The following is a 19,642-nucleotide window of genomic DNA, read 5'->3' on the forward strand; positions in this document are numbered from 1 at the left end:
AGGCTCGGTACCTAAACGGTGCCTCATTTTTTCGTTTATGATCATGGGTGACTGGTATAGGTAATTTATAAGTTTATAAATGTAACGAGTTGAATTGAAAATATAAAATATATTTAAGTTGACTGTCGTAGACATAAAAAATAACGAAATTGATTATATTGTAGTATTACCTACATAGGCTATAGGTCTATAGAATACTGTTTACTTTTTGACATGACTCTTCTGGAGATCTATTATATATTAGAATGAATGTAGATTATTTTGTGTGATAATTCATCAGATGAAAATGACAAAAGAAAAATATTTTGCATGCAAATTCTTCCAAATCTAGATATAGGTGACTTTTTTTTTCCTCCGATTACCTTCAATTTCTTGTGTTTTCGTGTGACTTAAACTTCTATTTGGGTGTAGGTACTTGAATTGCTTCCCATATCATCTTTATCATACCCACACAAAATAAATACATCGATAAACTTTATCGTCTTCATCGTAATATTGATAATTATATTGATTTTTCTAATACGTTAGAAAAATATTATTTTTATTTTCCTACTTCGTCAAGCGTTGCAATTTTAATTTGAGACGGATTTAAGCTTGATTTTTGAAAAATTCTAGCAAATAAAGTAAAATGATACGAAAAAGATTAAGTTAGGTTTAGTTCGGCGGCTCTCAACCATAAGTCGAGTATTATTTTCAACGTGTCACCAAAAAGTTAGTTATTAAAAATATTATTAATATATAGGTAAGTACCCAATATGAGTAAAAAAAATAAAGAATTATAGTTTCTCTAAGTTATGGTAATTGAAAAAATTAAGGCGGTAGGGATAGGTGGATAGCCCTCTTATTAATCAATATTTTCAAAAAGGTCACATGAAAAATTGGGAGATTGTAAACTCGGCCCGAGGAAAAAACATTTTCAAAAGGTCGATGGTAAACTCGGCCTGGGTTTTTTTCAGGTCAAAATTATTTAGATGTAAACTCGGCTCTGATTATTTTCAGGTAAAAATAATTTAGGTGTAAAAACCATGATTTTTCTTATAATATTGGGGTGAGTGGAATTAAAACTTGAATTAAAATGCGCATGAAATGATTCACATGCATTTGTTGTTAAATAAGTTTCAACTGATGCACTGGCCCACATTTCAGGCGGAAACATAGAATCTTCTCCTATGATGTTTTCGGGCCGAGTTTACAATTGATTTATTTTACTACCTGAAATTTCCGGGCCGAGTTTACAATCTACCTATTTTTATTACCTAAAATTCTCGGGCCGAGTTTACTACAAAAAAGGTAACTTCGGGCCCAGTTTACATTTGCCCGAAAAATTGGGTAAATACAGAGGTTGAGAATCGCTGGTTTAGCTTATTTAATTACTCTGCTTTTACTAGTGATGGGCATAATCGAATTATTTCTATAATCGAGTTATTAGTAATCTATATATTATTATAATCGAGTTATCACTCGAAATAATCACTCGAAATTTACGATTGATATTACTAATATTAGTTATTACATATAATCGATATACATATTTTCATAATCGAATCATCAATCGAAATAATTACGCAAAATGTTCAATTAATATGATAACTTGGAATAGTATTAGCCTTTTACCCGAGTATAACTATAACCTAAGTTTCATAATGTATAATAATCAATAAAAATAAATTTAGGTAACGAGCTTTAATAAGTTATGAAATCAATATATAAACTAAAAAGTAAAAAAAATATTCGATCCATCGATTTTTTAAATTTATGGAAGTTAAGTTGAGTACCTATATAAAGGGTCAACTATCGAATGTAGGACTTAATTCGAGAAACCTTCTAAAAAAATAATCACGAAATACAAATACGTCAAATAGTATGTACCCAAAATCTGTAGTGAGTGTATAGTTTGTACCTTATGTCCTTATATACCTATAACTCGAAGCTAAGTGTTTGTACATGCGGAGTTTATGGTTATTTTTGTTTTATTAATAATAAATATGTATCTATGATTCGTTCTGCATAGTACAGTTGAATATTATAATCTACTCAAAATATTGAAAATGTATGCTGATGGTTTCATGAAAAAACTATAGGTAGGTAAAAGTACAAGTAGTACAACATTTAAATAATAATGTTGAAATAAATTATATTTCTGTTAATCTTGAACAGTTAAACCACAGGTTGTAATAATTTTCTTCGCTCTACATTAAATCTTAATTTTTTATCTAAATGGAATAATTATTAGAATAAAACAAATAGATTCCCAGTGGAAAGTACATTACTTAGGTAGGTATTTATGTTTGTACAGGCATCCTTGACATCGTCACCGCAAGAAAATTTTAATACAAGAACATTCATAACTATTAAAATTATAAGTTTTTGTGCGAGATATAAAATACATATTTACATATAATAATTACTTATGATTTATAATGAAAGCTGTGTACCTGTTCCAAAGAACCACAATTTATTTAAGTTTAATTTTTCACTGAAGAGAATAATACAGATCTCAGATTTAAGTGATATAAATATATAATACATACATCAACTTATTTTTATTATCTATATGAAGGTCTTACAAACCATTAATAATTGAGTGTTTTGGTTTTTCATACTGTATATAATCAATTTAAACATTGTGTGTGACTTACAAACAAATATGCAGAACCAATCGTTTTAGTTTTGGTACCTAGGTAGTTGAAAAGTTTTTTTTAAGTCTGCAATATGCATTTTCATGATTTTTTTATAAGTTTTATGTTTTGATAATGATATTATTATGTTAAGTTTTATTTTATTAAACACTTTTTGAGATAATAAAAGGACGCCGAAATATTCACCTTTTGACCGTAGGTTATAAATGTAAAGTATTATGAATAAAATGTACATAAAATAAACGTATAAAAAAAAAATTGAGCGTTTATCAACATAATTTACTATGTATTAAACAATATTGGTTATCTACTGTTGTTAAAATAATATACTTTTACTAGGTAATGGTAACTAAAGTTAGTATTTTTGATTTTTAAGCAATAAGTTGGAACAATGATGAGTGATGACTTTTATTATAATATTTAATAAATTATAAATACCATTTATTTTTAGAATCATAACCATCAAATTTGTATTTTTTATAAGGTTTATAAGGTACCTCAAGAACTAACCATGCAACATATAAAGTAGTAGTAGTACAATATAATGTGTGTATATATTTTTATATTGACATGTCATATAGTTACCTATCTAAAATATTTATTTAATAATAATTAATAACTACTTGCAAAAAAACCATTACTCACAATAATAATTTTATCATTACATACTCCAATTTATTTAGAAAAGTATTTTCTTTTTACTCTCTATATTAAACGATTGGCGTTTTTATAAAATTGTCTTTAGAACACTAATTATTTTGGTAGGTTCAAAAATAACTACTATTGGCATATTTCAAGTCGCAACTCAAAAATGTATTACAAACTATGGATAAAAATTAATTAATTTCTCGTTGTGCAATTATAATTGAATATGCATGCATAAATATATAAAATTTTCATTATTGTGTATTGTATGTGAGTAGAGCATGTATGATATATTAAAATTTAAAGTATTATGAATAATCGTATACACATTTACTTTGTTAAATTGATTTGAACAACTCTAAAAACTAAAATTCAAAACCAACTTTTATCATTTGCACGGAATTGCTGTATGTTTGCAAAAAATATTTCTGAATATGTACCTATCTAGTTTTCTATAAGATAACAATACATAAACACAGTTACACAAATATTAGTCCATACAAAAATAGTGTAATAATGTGATTGTAAACTTGCCAACATGACCCATGGCTGTAAAAAGTCTCGGTCACATGTATCGTAGACTACAAATGAATTGATAATACTTCAATTATAATCTATCTATCGCTGACTGGATTTTGTTTGTCATATTACGAAAACAAACTAACCATTTGAAGTATGTATTTATTATTTATTTTTGTCCATATTTCACTGATTAAAACTTTCTCCAAAGATGAAGCACATGAAGATAGTTTCATCTATTCTACAGTAGATGAAGTATGTGTGGTTAGATGAATTTCGTTACTTTGTTATTCATTTTTAAATGCCGATCTTGTCTGGAATATGTACAAATGTATAATATACAGAGTGATACTCACCCTTAATTTTTTCTACTATAATTTTTCTACTAGGTATTCAAAGAGTAACTTGTGTAGAAATTTATTTTTTTTCAAATCTAACCAAATTTTTTTATGTCGATTTTTAACCAAATGATTTTTTTTTGAAAATGTTAATGTATTCAAAAAACGATTTTATAATAATATAAAACATGTAATATTGGATCTAGCATTTATTATAGTCGAACATATTTACAAATTATACAACGTTGATGGATTAATATTAATTATTTACTTATATTTTTCAGTCATCATAATCCCCACGTTATATCAAGGTCCATGGACCTACATCCTTGGTATACAATGTTAAATAACTCGGGATGAATAACGAATCTGTGAATATAAGCCCTCAGATATATTTAAATTTTAAAAAATCAGAATTTGAATAAATTCATTACTAAAAGAAAAATGGGGTAGAGTATGCTTAGTGAATAACCTTGTACATATTACATATAACGTACCTACAATTGCATTATTTGATAAATGCTGTCCTTAGTAGTTTCGTTGTTATAGTATATATGTATTTCACAATACGTAGTTCTTGATGACTTTGGCATTTCACTAGCTTGGTTTACCGTTATATATGCAAATCTTTGCATTTATTTAATTTAGGTTTATATAGTGATGTTTAACAATGGTTTAAAATTTATTTTTTGTCATCATTCGATGGTGTCCCACCGAAATACCGAATCCCTTTACACAAATATTTATTTTGATCACATGTCCATGGTCCTCCACGACTTTAAGATTTTTTGTTTATGTATACACCATGCACATAATATTTACAATTGATTAGAGTTCAATTTAAATGATACATTTTTCGCCGTCTCGCGAGGTCTGAACAATTTTGATTTCGTCGGTTGTAATAATACCTACACTTTCTCAGATACACGACGAATGATAACACACACACGTCACACACATGACAGTGCTAAACATTTCGCTGTACAAACTGGTAGCACTTAATAAATAACATAGGTATTAATATATCATGTTTAGTAAACTTGAGAAAATTAGAAAACGCCATCCAATGAACAATCCATGTATAATGTAGTTATATACAGATATACAGATATGTGAAATGCTCAATCCACTAATTTTCGGTTGAAATCCAAAATGTATTAATTTAATTATTAGCACCTAAAAAGCAAAATAAATATAACATTATGGTTACAATTTTTAACATTATATGAAATAATTATGTGATTGTGAGTCAAATAATATTAGGTAGGTAGGTATAAATATATAGGTATAGGTACATCGTACACATCTCTTATAGAAAACATTAATAACATATTATTTAATATTATCGTCCATTTCAGAAGATCGGTGTATCGCAAGAGAGAGTATTGATAATGTAACTGTGTATAGTTATCCAGGTAAGGAATAACTGAATTTTTCGAATCATTTTTATTGTTCAAGTAATAGAAAATTGCGATTTTAACTTTTTAGTTATGTCCGAAAAGGTGGTCAAACAGACATGATTCTATAATTATTTTCCTTGAATTATTTGATGTAACGAATGAACATTTTAATAATTTGTACTTAAAAATACTGATAAAGGGGTTTTCTGGGAACGTATCAATTATTGCAATGTGGCAGTGCTATAAAGCCTAAAATATAGGGTGAGGCAAACGTAACACTTAACAGTGCAGTTTTGAAAGACTGGTACTTCCGTGTGTTTGGAGTAAAGAACCTGGGAAGGGTCTCATTGTGTTGGGCAGTTATACCATGGTTTGGTCCTGAGAACAAAGTTTTCAATTGTGACAGACGTTCCCTGCTTACCACGTCTCTCTGAGGGTTGACGTTTAGTGGCTCGCTCGTTTTCACGCTCACCTTATTTCAGCATATTTTGTAACTTCTTCCTGTGTGACTACCCGAAGAAAGATGTTTTTAAAAATCGGCCTCACACATTGGAATAACTCAAATATTGCTACACCCGTCAATATTTGCCAAAATGCAGTAGGAAACATAAGAAATCGTCTTCATTTAGATGCATTGCTATCGAGAGCTTTCATCTTTCTAATATCATTTTCAGGACATAATGCATAAAACTGCTCGATGTACCTAATATATATATATAAAATAAACCTAATTTCTATAAGTTGAGTCGTTTTTAATAGCATTTCAAAACTTTACTGTCTGTTTTTCCACACTCTGTACAATCTGAATTTCTTCGTGTACCCAACGTGTTATGGCCACCGTGGTGTTAAGAAGAATTGAAAAGGTTAAGTTAAGTTAAGGTGGGTTAGCCAATCAAAGCATGTTTGGCTTCAAAAAAATTGAGAATTTTTATATAGACACACAATTAAATTAAGTGACTAATTAAAAAATTGTATTTTTTATAGTTTAAGGTTTCTTCAGAACATGTGTTTAGAACCCTCTATATCCCCTTAATGTCCATGGTCCATCCGTCCATCTTTCAGTTATCGTATCCAGTTCATATATATAGTTACGATTGTTGGTGTTAAGGTATTTATTTATTGTCCATATACTTGGATTATATGTTACTGTACATAAATTATACACGGAATAATAATTTATTGCGTTGTATTTGGAAACCTGGAAACCGGGAATTAAGCACACTCGCAGAGTGAGTTTTCCTAACTTGTTTTTTTATTATTGCATTACGAATGTAACTTAAATTTAAACAATAATAATAAATAATATTATAATAATATTATCTATACTGAGTAATTAGCTACATACAGGTATAGGTGTATGATTATAATATATTCTAAGGATTGAGGAATTACTAATAACGTAAATAACGTACCTACCTAATCTCTGAGTTGACGAAGTTTTTATTTGTATTTATCTTTGACCAAGCTTCATGCAGATTTCACTGCAATTCATAGAAACAAATTGCATGATTATTTAAAGAGAGACGTGATGTTTTTAAAAACGTATTGAGAAATGTATCTAATAGGTATTTTTTTTTCATTATATTTTTAATCGTACTAGAAAATTATCAATTTTACGTTGAGGTTTTAGAATTTGTACGCGTCATGACGTGTGTATTTCGTACGATTATACAATTTCATTGACATCACACGTCAAACGTGACTGAAAATTATAAACATGAGAATAAATTGACTAGCTATATCTACTGTAGAAGTTTAGGTGTTAAAAACAAACAGTCGGAAACCCGAAAAAGGAATACTTGCGTTTAAAAATGTAAGAAATGCGAACATTTTAAACGGGAGTGGGGTCTATAGGCATTCTAAGCTAAGCACACGATATGCTCTCTAGCAAAACGCCAAACCGTTGTACCGTAGCTGGACATAGCCTACACTCTTATATCCAATTTTCCAACTATCCAGATTGATACATGGCAGCCCGGTGTTCAATAGAACGTAATCTTTTACGCGAAGTGTACATATAGTGAGTTATATTGACTAATATATTTTTCATCCTTTGTTTTATTTTTTTTTTTAGCTATTGTTATTAAGTCTTGATAGTTTGTTTTTATTGTACGTAATATTTGTTGCATTTAGCATGAGTAAAAAACCTCAAAAACAACGACTGTTCCTAGATGACTAGGTACTATTGTCTATTGCATATTATGTCAACAACTTGGTTCGTTTTAAAAACATAATTATTAATTGTGTTCAGAGGTTGGCGAGTTGATGAAAACGATTGATTTGACTTAGTTAAGTCAAGTCAACATTCAGAAATAAAGTCATATACAAAACAATATATTTAGTACTAAGTAATGAAAAAATACTAATCTAACTCAGTTAAAAAAAAGTTGATTGATATTTCTTAATTACCATTTGGTCCAGGGGTGCCATTTTAATGAAACAACTGGAGGTGGTGAATCTATTTTTATAATTAGTTTTATGGCCGTGGATTACACGATGAGCGAATACCCCCGCCCCACCCTTAAACACACCGAACTATTAAAAAACATATTTATGATACATATTAATTTTATAAGCAAGGAACATAAAATAAGAACTAATTATCCACAATAAATGGTATAAATTACAGTAGAACCTGCTTATAACGATATTCAGGATAAAACGATTCTTAGTCATGCACTTGGTTTTTCTTATATATCACCTAGTCACGCGGATAGCATGTTTTTGTCATCCGGATATAATTGAGTTCGGATACAACAATTTGATTTTTTAGGTTCCTTGAAGATCGATATGAAATGATTCTACTGTATACTAATATCAAAATTTGGACCCTTTCTCCCCAAATTGCACGTATAGCTGAATCACATATAGTGACCGTGGAATTTAAAAATAACTAAACATTTTGTTGTTTTTATTGAACACCATTATTGTAGCGGCTTAAAACTTTATAGACGTTTGTATTAACTGAATAGAGTAGAAATTCGAACACCGACATCGTACGTTAGGCTAGTACGTCTTACTATAATGCAATAATACAAGTATACCTAATATAAATACACATTATAATAATAGAATATAATCATATTATGAGTTATTATTGCCCATAAAATTCTATTTTCGTCTTATATCATATTAATAAATTACAGTTATATGAATATTACTACATTGTCAAAGGTATTAGTTCAAGACATTTTCTAGTGGCGGGAGGAAAGGATTTATAGATTATAATAGTAGAATATAGCTTTTTTTAACAGTTCTCCAAAAATAGTATTAGGAACAGAAATTTAAATAAATCTTATTTATTATATCCATACCTGCGTAGTTTAGTGTTTATGTATAATACAATCTGTAGATTGTAATTTATGGTCAATACAATTTACATAACATACCTATATTAGACAATTCCAAATACACCACCAATGTCTTCAAATTGTCAAAGAAATTAACTTAATTTGACAAGGCATATTAATACTTTTTTTCCTTTTTTCATTTTTGGTCCTTGGTTGATATAGTTTAATGTTCAGCATGATTGCATGAAGTAACCTTGAACACATCCATTCCAATATAGATAGAATCTTCCTTCGCGTACGTACATAGTGTTATATTTGCCACACAGCACGACCATTCCTCACACACATCTGGATGAATTTATAATATATTTCGTTTAAGTTATCATAATGTTTGTAGGTACCTGAATTCTTGAATACTTATAAAAAGAAATGTTTATGGTTGATAACTGGAAAAAAATACTTATAACAATAATACCGGTTACCTATACAATTTATCCGTAATCCAATCCGTGGATCTACGTTACTACATTAGGAATACAATTCGTAAATTTATTTTATATTATTTTTACTTGAACAATCTTGAGGTAAATTCATTCAAATCACAAATCACAACTACAGAAAACGAAAACCCAATATGGCAATATCCAGTGCTTGTGAATGAGATTTGTGGGTATCCGGTATATAGATATTTAGTAGATGTAAGATCCATATACCTAGTATTACCTACTATTTATATACCATGAACCATGGTTAAGTATTACAACTAACTATAGAAGATAATATATATTCTGCCTTGTAAAGAATATTTAAAAAAAATATATGAGTATATTTCTTACATACTTTAAGAATATATTTTTTTCCCCGCTTATTTATGTCAGTTTTGGAATGATTGTATACTCGTTTAATGTTATTTTTGTATTGATTAATACATAAACATATGAAGTATAGAAATAAGTATTATTATCGTTTATTTGTATTTATATTATATAATATTTAATAATGCTATACATTATTAAGTAATAACATTATACAAGTAGATTGATTAGAAAAAATTGTTTTGTCACAAATTCAAAAATATTGTCTGTTATGAAAAAAAGAATATTTAATGAATAAAAAAATAGAAAAAATGTATTCAAAATACGTATTTGAATACCCTTAATACAAATTATTTAAAATAGTAGGTATTAGAATTTCGAATAAAATAAATGTATAAGAGATTCTTAGAATATTTTTATACGAATGCATTAAAAACTGTTTACAATACCTACTCGTCTAACGTCGGAAATATTGAAAATATTTTGCATTTAGATTATCCCCAGAACAAGACACTCACTTGTATGATTTATGACATTAAAACGTTCAATTTATTTACACACGCAGTCGCGTATATTATATTGTATCAAAGCGATTAAAATCATGTATGTAAATTATATAAGCTTCGGGGTGGCATGCAGGATGCAATGCAGTCACTATAATATAAGTTATTGCCTATTGGATGCAATTTTGAAGTTTAGGTTTAATATTATGAAGAAAACACATAGAATAGAAATTTAAATAATATCGACTGAATTCAAAAATGGGAACGTAGGTATATGGTATATTGATTATAAACACAATCAAGGCTGTAACGGGGGTTGGAAGGGTTAGTTGTCCAGACCCTTCTCTGACATTTTTAAAAGTATAACAAGAGTACAAACTCTTTACTTCAAATACTTTAAACTCTTTACATACTTTGAACTTAAAAATTGTTTGTATCCGTATAAAACAAATGTTGGACTCCTAAAAAGTGTTTTCAGTTAGTACAGCCTTGAATACAATATTAAAAACAATTAGAGAGATCTTAATCATACCAATGGAATTAAAGTCATATTATGCTATTTAAAGATAGGTAAGACGTACAGTATTTAAATGTTTTTTATAATTTGATTTAACCATATTCTTTTAGTTTAAAACTTAAAAGCAAAAACACTGGATTTATTCTTGTTTTATCAAAAAATGAAAAAATAGATAATTTATTGTAATACATTAATATACGCATTACAATTTATAACTATGAACTAGGTATAGAATAAAAATATTGTTTTATTATTTATGTGAAGGAGTATATTACGAGAATTTATGATTACCAAATTATCATATTATGAAATTGCTCACTAATTTTAAGTGAATAAACAAATCAATAAATTGAGTTTGGTAAAAATAATTATTATATTGTTTACCTATTTCATGACTAAAAATAATTTTTTTTTTATCATTGAGTAATGTTTTTTCCTGATTTTGTTATATTGGATCCGTTATTCATAAAAAATATTTTTGTTGAGAATGGCCAACCTAACAAATTTGTTTATTAGTAAATAGTAATGCTTATTAAGTTTTTAAATATCTAGTTTTTATCAAATTGCAGTAGGTAGATATTATACTACAGTATAGTATTTTTTCCCCTATTTTTTCCTTAAATAATGAATTTATTCAAATTTTGATAATTAGGAATTTTTAAACATATTCAAAGATTTTTTTGTACTACTTGAACTCTCCTTTTCCGATTTAAATTATTTACTGGGTCATATTTTTGGAAATGCTGAAATACCTAATTCAAAATTCAAACACTCCTTATGTAGGGGAAAAGATTTTTAAACATTTGAAAGAATAGTTATTCAATATATTTAAGAATTTAAAAAATCAGATTTTGAATAACGGTATTATTGAAGAAGAAAGGAGTATGTTTGATGAATTACTCTGTATAAAAAAACCATACGATTTTCAGGCTGTATACCTGAGCCAAAATATCGTACATCGTTTGCGCATCAGTGACCGATTATCGTTTGTGCATTGTTTGCTTAACTCCATCAAATTATAGTACATCATATGCGCATTAACATACTGAACAACAGAAGGGTATAAAAATAATTGTTGGTTGAAAATTCAATGATTTTCATAATTCACTAATAATACCTAAATAGATACAGACAACTAAAAATAAATTGGATTAATTCAATTTAATTGCAGTCATAATTATATAAATTATGTAGACAATGAATAATTTAAGATTGTTCAGATTAAAAATAATAAAGATATATAAGCACGAGTTATCGTTTAATTAAAGTTAAAATTTAAGTTCAAATTTTGACGTTAATTCCAAAATTAACATTTTATAATTTTTTAATTACAAATCAGTAATCACATAGTCATAGTTGTAGTATAATATATATATAATTTGGGTAAAAATGAATTAAAATAAATAAATACATAAATAAACCTATTTTCAGTTCTATTTTTGAATAATATTGATGCGCTAATGATGTACATTCTTTTGATGTATAAGGTAAACGGTCGATGCGCACACGATACACAGCCCAAAAATCGAATGATGCTCAACCGTCTTACAAAAAGGGTCGAAATTAACAATTGTGATGTGCGTTGAGTGATTTCCATTTGCTAAAACAAAATCCCTGGGTGAGTCCATACTAAAAATGTGAGTTTTAAAAATTCTTAGAAATTTTTAATTAATGTATTTGCTGTATTTAGGCATTAGGTATAAGCTTACAGGTATTAATTGTTGTGCACTATAATACAACAATACAACCTATTGGTATATAAGTAATACTTATATAGTATTATTAAGTATAAATATTATGCACACGGTCCTAATACTAAGAGATTAATAATAAAATAGAAAAACGGTTATTTAAAAATAGTAATAATGCATACAATATTAGGAATGAAAAAATAACTTTTAGTTGTCCAGAGGAATAACAATTACTATTTAAAGTTTATTTTAAATAGTGTATACAAATATTAAATATAAGAGGCACTCGGCTTCTACGGTCGACGAACAAATCTGTTATGTTGGTATGTTTTTTTTTTTTTAAATAATATTATATTATCTTATTAGAAAAATGATTCTAACTCTTTTTCTATAGGTGTTTATGTGATGTTTTAAAGTTTTAAATGCCCATAAAACAATGTAAAGTATATTTTTTCTTAATTTATTATTCTAGCCTATAGGGGACTATTTTAGAATACCACTGCGTTTGTTATTTTGCATTCATGTCTAAGTATTTAAATTTTAAATGCAAGTTTTATTAAACGAAATAGTAATTTAAAATTAAGTATCATAAAAAAATGTGTATGGGAATCTTACACATTTTTTAAAAATATTTTTGTTTTAATTTTCTACGTAATTTAATACTACGCGTATTATGTAAAATATCTAATAATTACAAATTGCATAAAAACAAATCGAAAACTACTTAGTATATATTTCGTATTATAGTAATTTTAGTCTCGTCAAGATAATATACATAATACATATATTATATAATATTATTGATTCTAAACCTAAAATGTTTTGTTTTATTAGAAAAAAAATATGAACTCGGTAATACATGCTTTGAACTTGAACCTTAATCATTGTCTAGGTCTAGCAATATTAACCTTGCTATGGTATTCGGTTTTGTTGGTTTTTTTTTTCATACCACTATTGTAATTTGTAACACAATTATTTATAATTTTTATCTGTGCGTGAATGTAACAATGAAAGAAAAAGTAATGACTTCTTAGGTAAGTACATTATATTGCAAAAAAAAAAAATAAAAATAAAAATAAAAACAAAAATAACCCAAACGTCTTGTACACCATAACGACCATTGATGACTCGGTCATCAAAGTGATACTACGCGGTCCCTTGACCTTCGGTTTCCCCCTCTGCCCCCCCTAAGTCAACCCCTCCACCGATAACCGTTCTATATCGACTCGTTTTGGCGTACCTATCTGCGTACCGGTTGTGTACCTACATGCTACCTGAACCTGAATATCAGTGTTTACTCGCGCTGGGCTCGCAGTACCTACTACACGAGTACACGACTGTATGCGCCTGCTAAATGATCCATTAATAATAGTCTCGCAAAATCCGAAATCGTAATTTTCTCAAAATAGTGTTTTTAATCGGCCGTAATATTACATTCAGACTGAGTGCGCGCTTCCAGGATTTAAATGGTGAGTTAAAGAATTGTTATAATAATTCAACCTACGAATGCGAAAATACTTACCTATATTTTTAACACTTATATTATAAACTATTGACAATGCGATTAATACGAAATAGTAATAAAACGGCGAATTACCACATTGTGCCACATTCGAATGCGAAACGATTCGAACAAATTAAATCCAACGCCTCAATAAAATAATATTGTACTTTTTTTATACTGCTGACTCTTTATTGTCATTAAACAATATACGTAAACAGTCGCGCTGTTGGAAACCCCACCTCTATAAATGGACTCGTATTCACGGTTGTCGATAGAAAAAGTATTTCGAAAGTTAATTCGTTTTTTGTTTGAAAATTGTTCAATAGTTTTCTCGTCGTACATTCGTACAGACATCGTGTTGAATGTATTCATTTGTTGTTATCGTCGACCGTTTTATTGAAAACAATTTCAGCCTCTGTTCAGTGCTGTTTACTTATATATATTTCGCTGACTACATAGTACAGCTTACAAAAATTATTCGGCTCTATTCGTTGGACGTTATAAAGTCAAGCTGACTTAAAAATTGTAAATTACAAGATGCTGGTGGGAAAATCGATCGATATCCACTATGCCTCAATAAGTTCTCGATTGAGTAGGGTTCATCGCGTGAACGGTTTTTTTTCTTAATTAGCCACCAACGTCTTCATAAATCGTCGATAGTTTAAGAGATGGGGTGCTTATTAGATATTTAGGGTCAAAACGAATGTACAGTTTTCAGCAGTTTTGTGAGCATTTCCTTATATTGTCTGATATAATATGAGCTCTTCGAAATAAGTTATATTATACTTTTATAGTTAAAGCTGCTGGCACAAGTATTTTTTTAGTATCAGTTGTCTTATCGGTGTCTAGTGTTTTTGAAAAAAAAAAATTATTACTTCATGAATATGAACAGAATGATTTTTGTCACCATTGTTTGAAAAAAAAATGTAAACTGCGGACCCTGTATTTTCGTATATAATATACATGCATACTTATATTGTATAGTTACTTAAATATTGTGAAATAGTGTGTGAACTTAGAACTTGAGTTATACGTATGCTACTGATGTAGAAAGATGCAATTTTGTCTGCAGATAAGGTACAATGTGTGTTCGATGGGCAACGGAAGATAAAATATGTGTTTGGAATGACGTTACGCTATTAATAATATAAGACTGTGGCTCAGAAACACTCTGAGTGTACGTACCAGACGGAGTTGCTATAGCATCCGGATGGGTGAACACCCGGGATTTTTAGCTTCAAAACCCTTGTCACACATACAATGTGTGTTCTAAACCAACCGTTTCCACTTACAGACAGCTAATGGCCATAGTTGCCGGGCTTTAATTCAATAAGAAAAAGAAAATTAAACTATTACCTAAATATAAAACTATATAAACTGCGTATAGTAGGTGACTTAATATTTTTCAAAACCATGATGTCGTTTTCGCGCAGTACTCTGAAATTTAAATTTAGTGTTTACTAATTGTATGTGCGTACTTTGCCTACACAAAACGCCTTTCCTACATAGACACGTATTATTATTATTAGATATACATATTAGTTTGATTGAGGATAGCTTAATTCGTAATGTATAGCAAATGTTATTAGGCATTTATAAAATGCTGCATTATGAATATAGAAATACAAGTAATAATTATATAAATTATATTAAATGCTGAAACATAATTTTACAATTTTAAATAATAAACATTTATTCAAAATATTATTATTTTATTTCGTATCATGTTTGAAATAATAGATTATAAGGTTTCTACCTCATTTCAGCTGTTTTTTAGATTACCAATATATTCTATACCTAGTTATAAGTAAGGGTTATTAATTAAAAACTAACAAGGTTATAGATGTAGTTGTACAGTTTATTAAATTAAAAACATAAAAAAAATTATAAGTATCAATATTATCAGTTTCAAAGTTGCACATACTAATAATTACATATTTTGGGTTTTAACTTGTAGGCTGGTTGGTGATTATCAATATTATCCTACAGGCGTAGAAAACAATTGTTTTGGACCTACATTTATAGATTAAATTAATTTTAAATTGACGAAATAAATAGGCGGGTGTCTTAAACTGTATTCTTATTATTATTAATTAAGCTATATTTGTATTGAAAATACAATCATTCTATTTCAATATTTTTGGTACAAAGATGACACTTTGTGGTTGTTTCATTGTGTTTTTGCTTATATTGCATTATAACTTATAGATACCAATTAGGATTGTATTATGAATAAAATATTATTCGTTATGTAAAATTATTTGGTTCAATAAATGTTAAAATACATTTAAAATGTTAAAAATGTATAAAAGTTATTAAACGGAACAATTTTTCTTTTTTTCAACCGCAATAATTGATGTATTTTACCACATGATGTTAATTGAGTTATGATTGTTAAATAAATAATTTCTTATTAAGTAATATTTAGGTAGGTACATTAAGGTGTTACATTTTATTTCAACTATAAATTATTAATATTAACGTGTATATTTATAACTATCCTACTGTATATAAATATATAATACTAATATTTTCCTTATTATTTCGTAACTAAATGAATACCTATGATTCAGACAAAAAAATAAAAATAAAAATAAAAATAAATTTATATTTGATTATGTTTAATAACAAATAAGGAATATCGTAAATAACACGTTTATAGTTGCAATTGATTGTTCAGGTGAAATGTCAATTCGTGCTTTCATCATTAAAATGGATTAAAATATATATCAATTCAATTTTCATCTCTAAAAGTTTTTAATTTATTCTAATTCAAACCGTTGTTGACGATTATTTATCAACTACTACTAAAGATTTAAAAATGTGTTTATAATAGTAAGTTACTATTAACTTAATTATACATACGATATTAAGTATGACTTCACATGCTATGTGTATGTGAGGACGTTAGGTACATCCTAGAATAAATTATATGTGCATATAGGTATCATTATAGGTACCTAACTACTATTCATATTAGTATAATATTTGTACCATACAAAAAGTAGTTGAACAACATTATAAAATATATTACCTATTTTATAAAATATTACTATTATTTTATTTCATGTTTTGTATTCAAGGATTGTCGTCTTCTACGAATTACAATTTACGATGTTCAATCATTTTGGAAGGGTTAAGAATAATTAAAATAATAATGATAATAAGTTATAGCAAATATATTCTGGTTGTTCATTTCAAAATGCAAACAAAAATACTAATTTTACTATCTAATATTCTAATGGTTTTTTTAAAATTATATGATGATAAAAATCTTGTATTTCAATGATTGAAATAATTCAATTTATATTATAAAATGTATTTGTTGAATGTGATTTAAGTTTGTTCATTTCTATTTCCTATACTGCTTATTACCTGTCAATATTGTTTCTACATGGATAATATTTAAAATTTTGAAAATGCTATTATATTTGGAGGTGTTGAATTTTAATACTTATAAATTATAATAATAAAGTTACAGTTTTTTAACATACTTCACAATTTTATAACTATTGCATTTAAATTAAAAATAATTTTTATAAATTGTTTAATTACACTGAGCGGGAAAAAAATAATTCAAGTATAAATCTATTTCAAAGCTAACCTTCTTCTAGGTTCATTATTGTATTCAGTCATTCCGAATTCATTTTTAAAATTAAATGACTATTATATTATTATTATGCACCTATTATTGTGATTGCTGAACCGATTGCTTGTGTTATTATTACATTACCTATTATATGACTGCATCTAAACCATAAGTGTGTTTATAACATTTGTTGAATCGCAATTACTGTAGTATAGTAATGAATATAATTCATAAGCCTCTCTTTTGTTTATATATTTGACTAAAAGTACTTCAATACCCATCCAAAAATTGATAATACGTCATGAAGCTAATAATACTTTTCGTACGGAGGTACACGGGTACATAAATTATAGGACTATAGGAGCATTAATTTGAATAAATATTCAAACCAGAAAAAAGTATTTTATAAGAAATTGAGAAGAAACACTACAATGTTCTTGTCCTTCATAGAGTAGACATTTTAAAAGAACACATACAATATACAATTAAGTATTTAATGCTTAGTGCTACCAATTTAAAACATGAAATTCTATAGTTTATTTTGTTTTAAGAATTATGAAACTAATTAAAAATATTATGAATTATTAATTTAAGATAACAAACTATTGTACTGTTTTATACTGGAAATTAAGGAATAACACGTAACTGCATGAAATATTTGGTTGGGTTTAAGTTAATTTAATGGAATAACAATTAGTTTCAGCAACCTTAATGTAATTGTAACTTTTATGTGAAATATTTTTCGTTTTTATTTATTTTTTAATGAATAATTTTTTAATATTTGGCTTTTCTATTTTCCTGAAAACTGGAAACAAAAATAGATTGGTACGTGGTATCGTCGTTAGCGTATGCCAACCATAGCGATGATGTACAATGTCACCGTGCGCATCATTTTTATGATATTTGTATTTAAATTTAGCCGTCTACCGTTCGGATGGAGCTGAACATAAGATAAATAGTTTTTTTTAACTATGCTATCATCTATTAATCATTGGTAGAGTGCCTGCCCAGCTACCTCCTATATATTATTTAATTGACGAGTGCCGGGGTAGATAAGCTTAAGAACTCATAAGATAGTTAATTTAACTATATCATACCTATTATAATAATTTGTTTGCACAGATTCGCATTCGTACAGTCATTACCTATAAGCGGATAATCACATCGATGCCTTGATTCACCACAGTGAAAATATGAATAAAATTAACAACCATTTGAGCTACAAAATGGAAGGTGACAAGTCGACTGACAACGGCGACGATTACTACAAGAACGTTAAGCTGGTTGGATTCGTGAAGACAGACTCGGAAACACTGCCCGGATATAAGAACGATGCGTTCCAATGGAGTTCAGAAGACAATTTGCCCAGTTACCCGTCATCTTATAACAGAGTAAACGACATTTCAGCTTCTAGTAAGTATTACTGCACTGCATTGCGTAAGAATTATTATTGTCCATTTAATACTGCCCATACATTAGTATTTAACCAACAATTCTCACCTAAATTTTTTCTTTTGGAGTTATTCAAAATAAGATTTTTGAAATTTTTAAATATTTTTCTTAAAGACCATATTTTTGAATACTTAATGAGACTTTTGTACTTTTTGAGAAGTGTCTTGAGGTGCAACAAATTAAAGTTTTTCAAATAAGTAACACCGTTTTTTTACTTTAAATTATTTAGTAGATTATATTTAAAAAAAAATTGTATGTAGGTATTTAAACATTTGAACAATTAGCTTCTGAATTATTAAATTTTATGCATTATGGATAATAGATATTATGCTTATATACATTATAAACATAAAATAAAATAGATAATTATGTAATATTTATTTGTATACATTTACGAAAAATGTCAGATAATTGATTCGATACAACATAAAGGATATTATTGTATAGTTTTCTTTTTAATTGATTTAAAAATTATAGTAAGTAAACTATATTAATCCAAAGGTGGGAAAGTGAATAAAAAAAGATAACACAAAATCGACAAGTTAGGAGTTCATAGTTAACAAATCTTAAATTCAACTCGAAAAGTTACAGCCAAAAAAATGTTAACTTAGTTCAGCTTAAGAAAAGTTAATCTTTTTTTTTTAAATTTCCATGTGGATCGCATAAAGACTAAAAAGTGGCTGCGTTCTTCCTAATTTCCTAAATTTTAATAAATAATTTTATTGATCGTGTACTGTAAA

General features: G+C 27.6%; 1 protein-coding gene across 2 annotated transcripts in view; it reads left to right on the forward strand.

The window, feature by feature from the left end:
- Positions 1–7,441: 7,441 nt before the first annotated feature.
- LOC111039348 (sodium-independent sulfate anion transporter-like) overlaps positions 7,442–19,642 on the forward strand; it is a 32,131-nt gene continuing 19,930 nt past the window's right edge. The window contains exons 1-2 of one of the 2 annotated variants that reach the window (XM_022322828.1): positions 7,442–7,561; positions 18,573–18,863. In XM_022322828.1, the coding sequence (XP_022178520.1) occupies positions 18,644–18,863 (220 nt within the window). In that variant the 5' untranslated portion in view covers positions 7,442–7,561; positions 18,573–18,643. Of the gene's footprint in view, positions 7,562–13,635; positions 13,827–18,572; positions 18,864–19,642 lie in introns of those variants that run through there. The other variant, XM_022322827.1, reaches the window with a different exon arrangement.

The sequence above is a fragment of the Myzus persicae genome, unplaced genomic scaffold (genome assembly GCF_001856785.1).
Source record: "Myzus persicae strain clone G006 unplaced genomic scaffold, MPER_G0061.0, whole genome shotgun sequence".
NCBI classification, from domain to species: Eukaryota; Metazoa; Arthropoda; class Insecta; order Hemiptera; family Aphididae; genus Myzus; species Myzus persicae.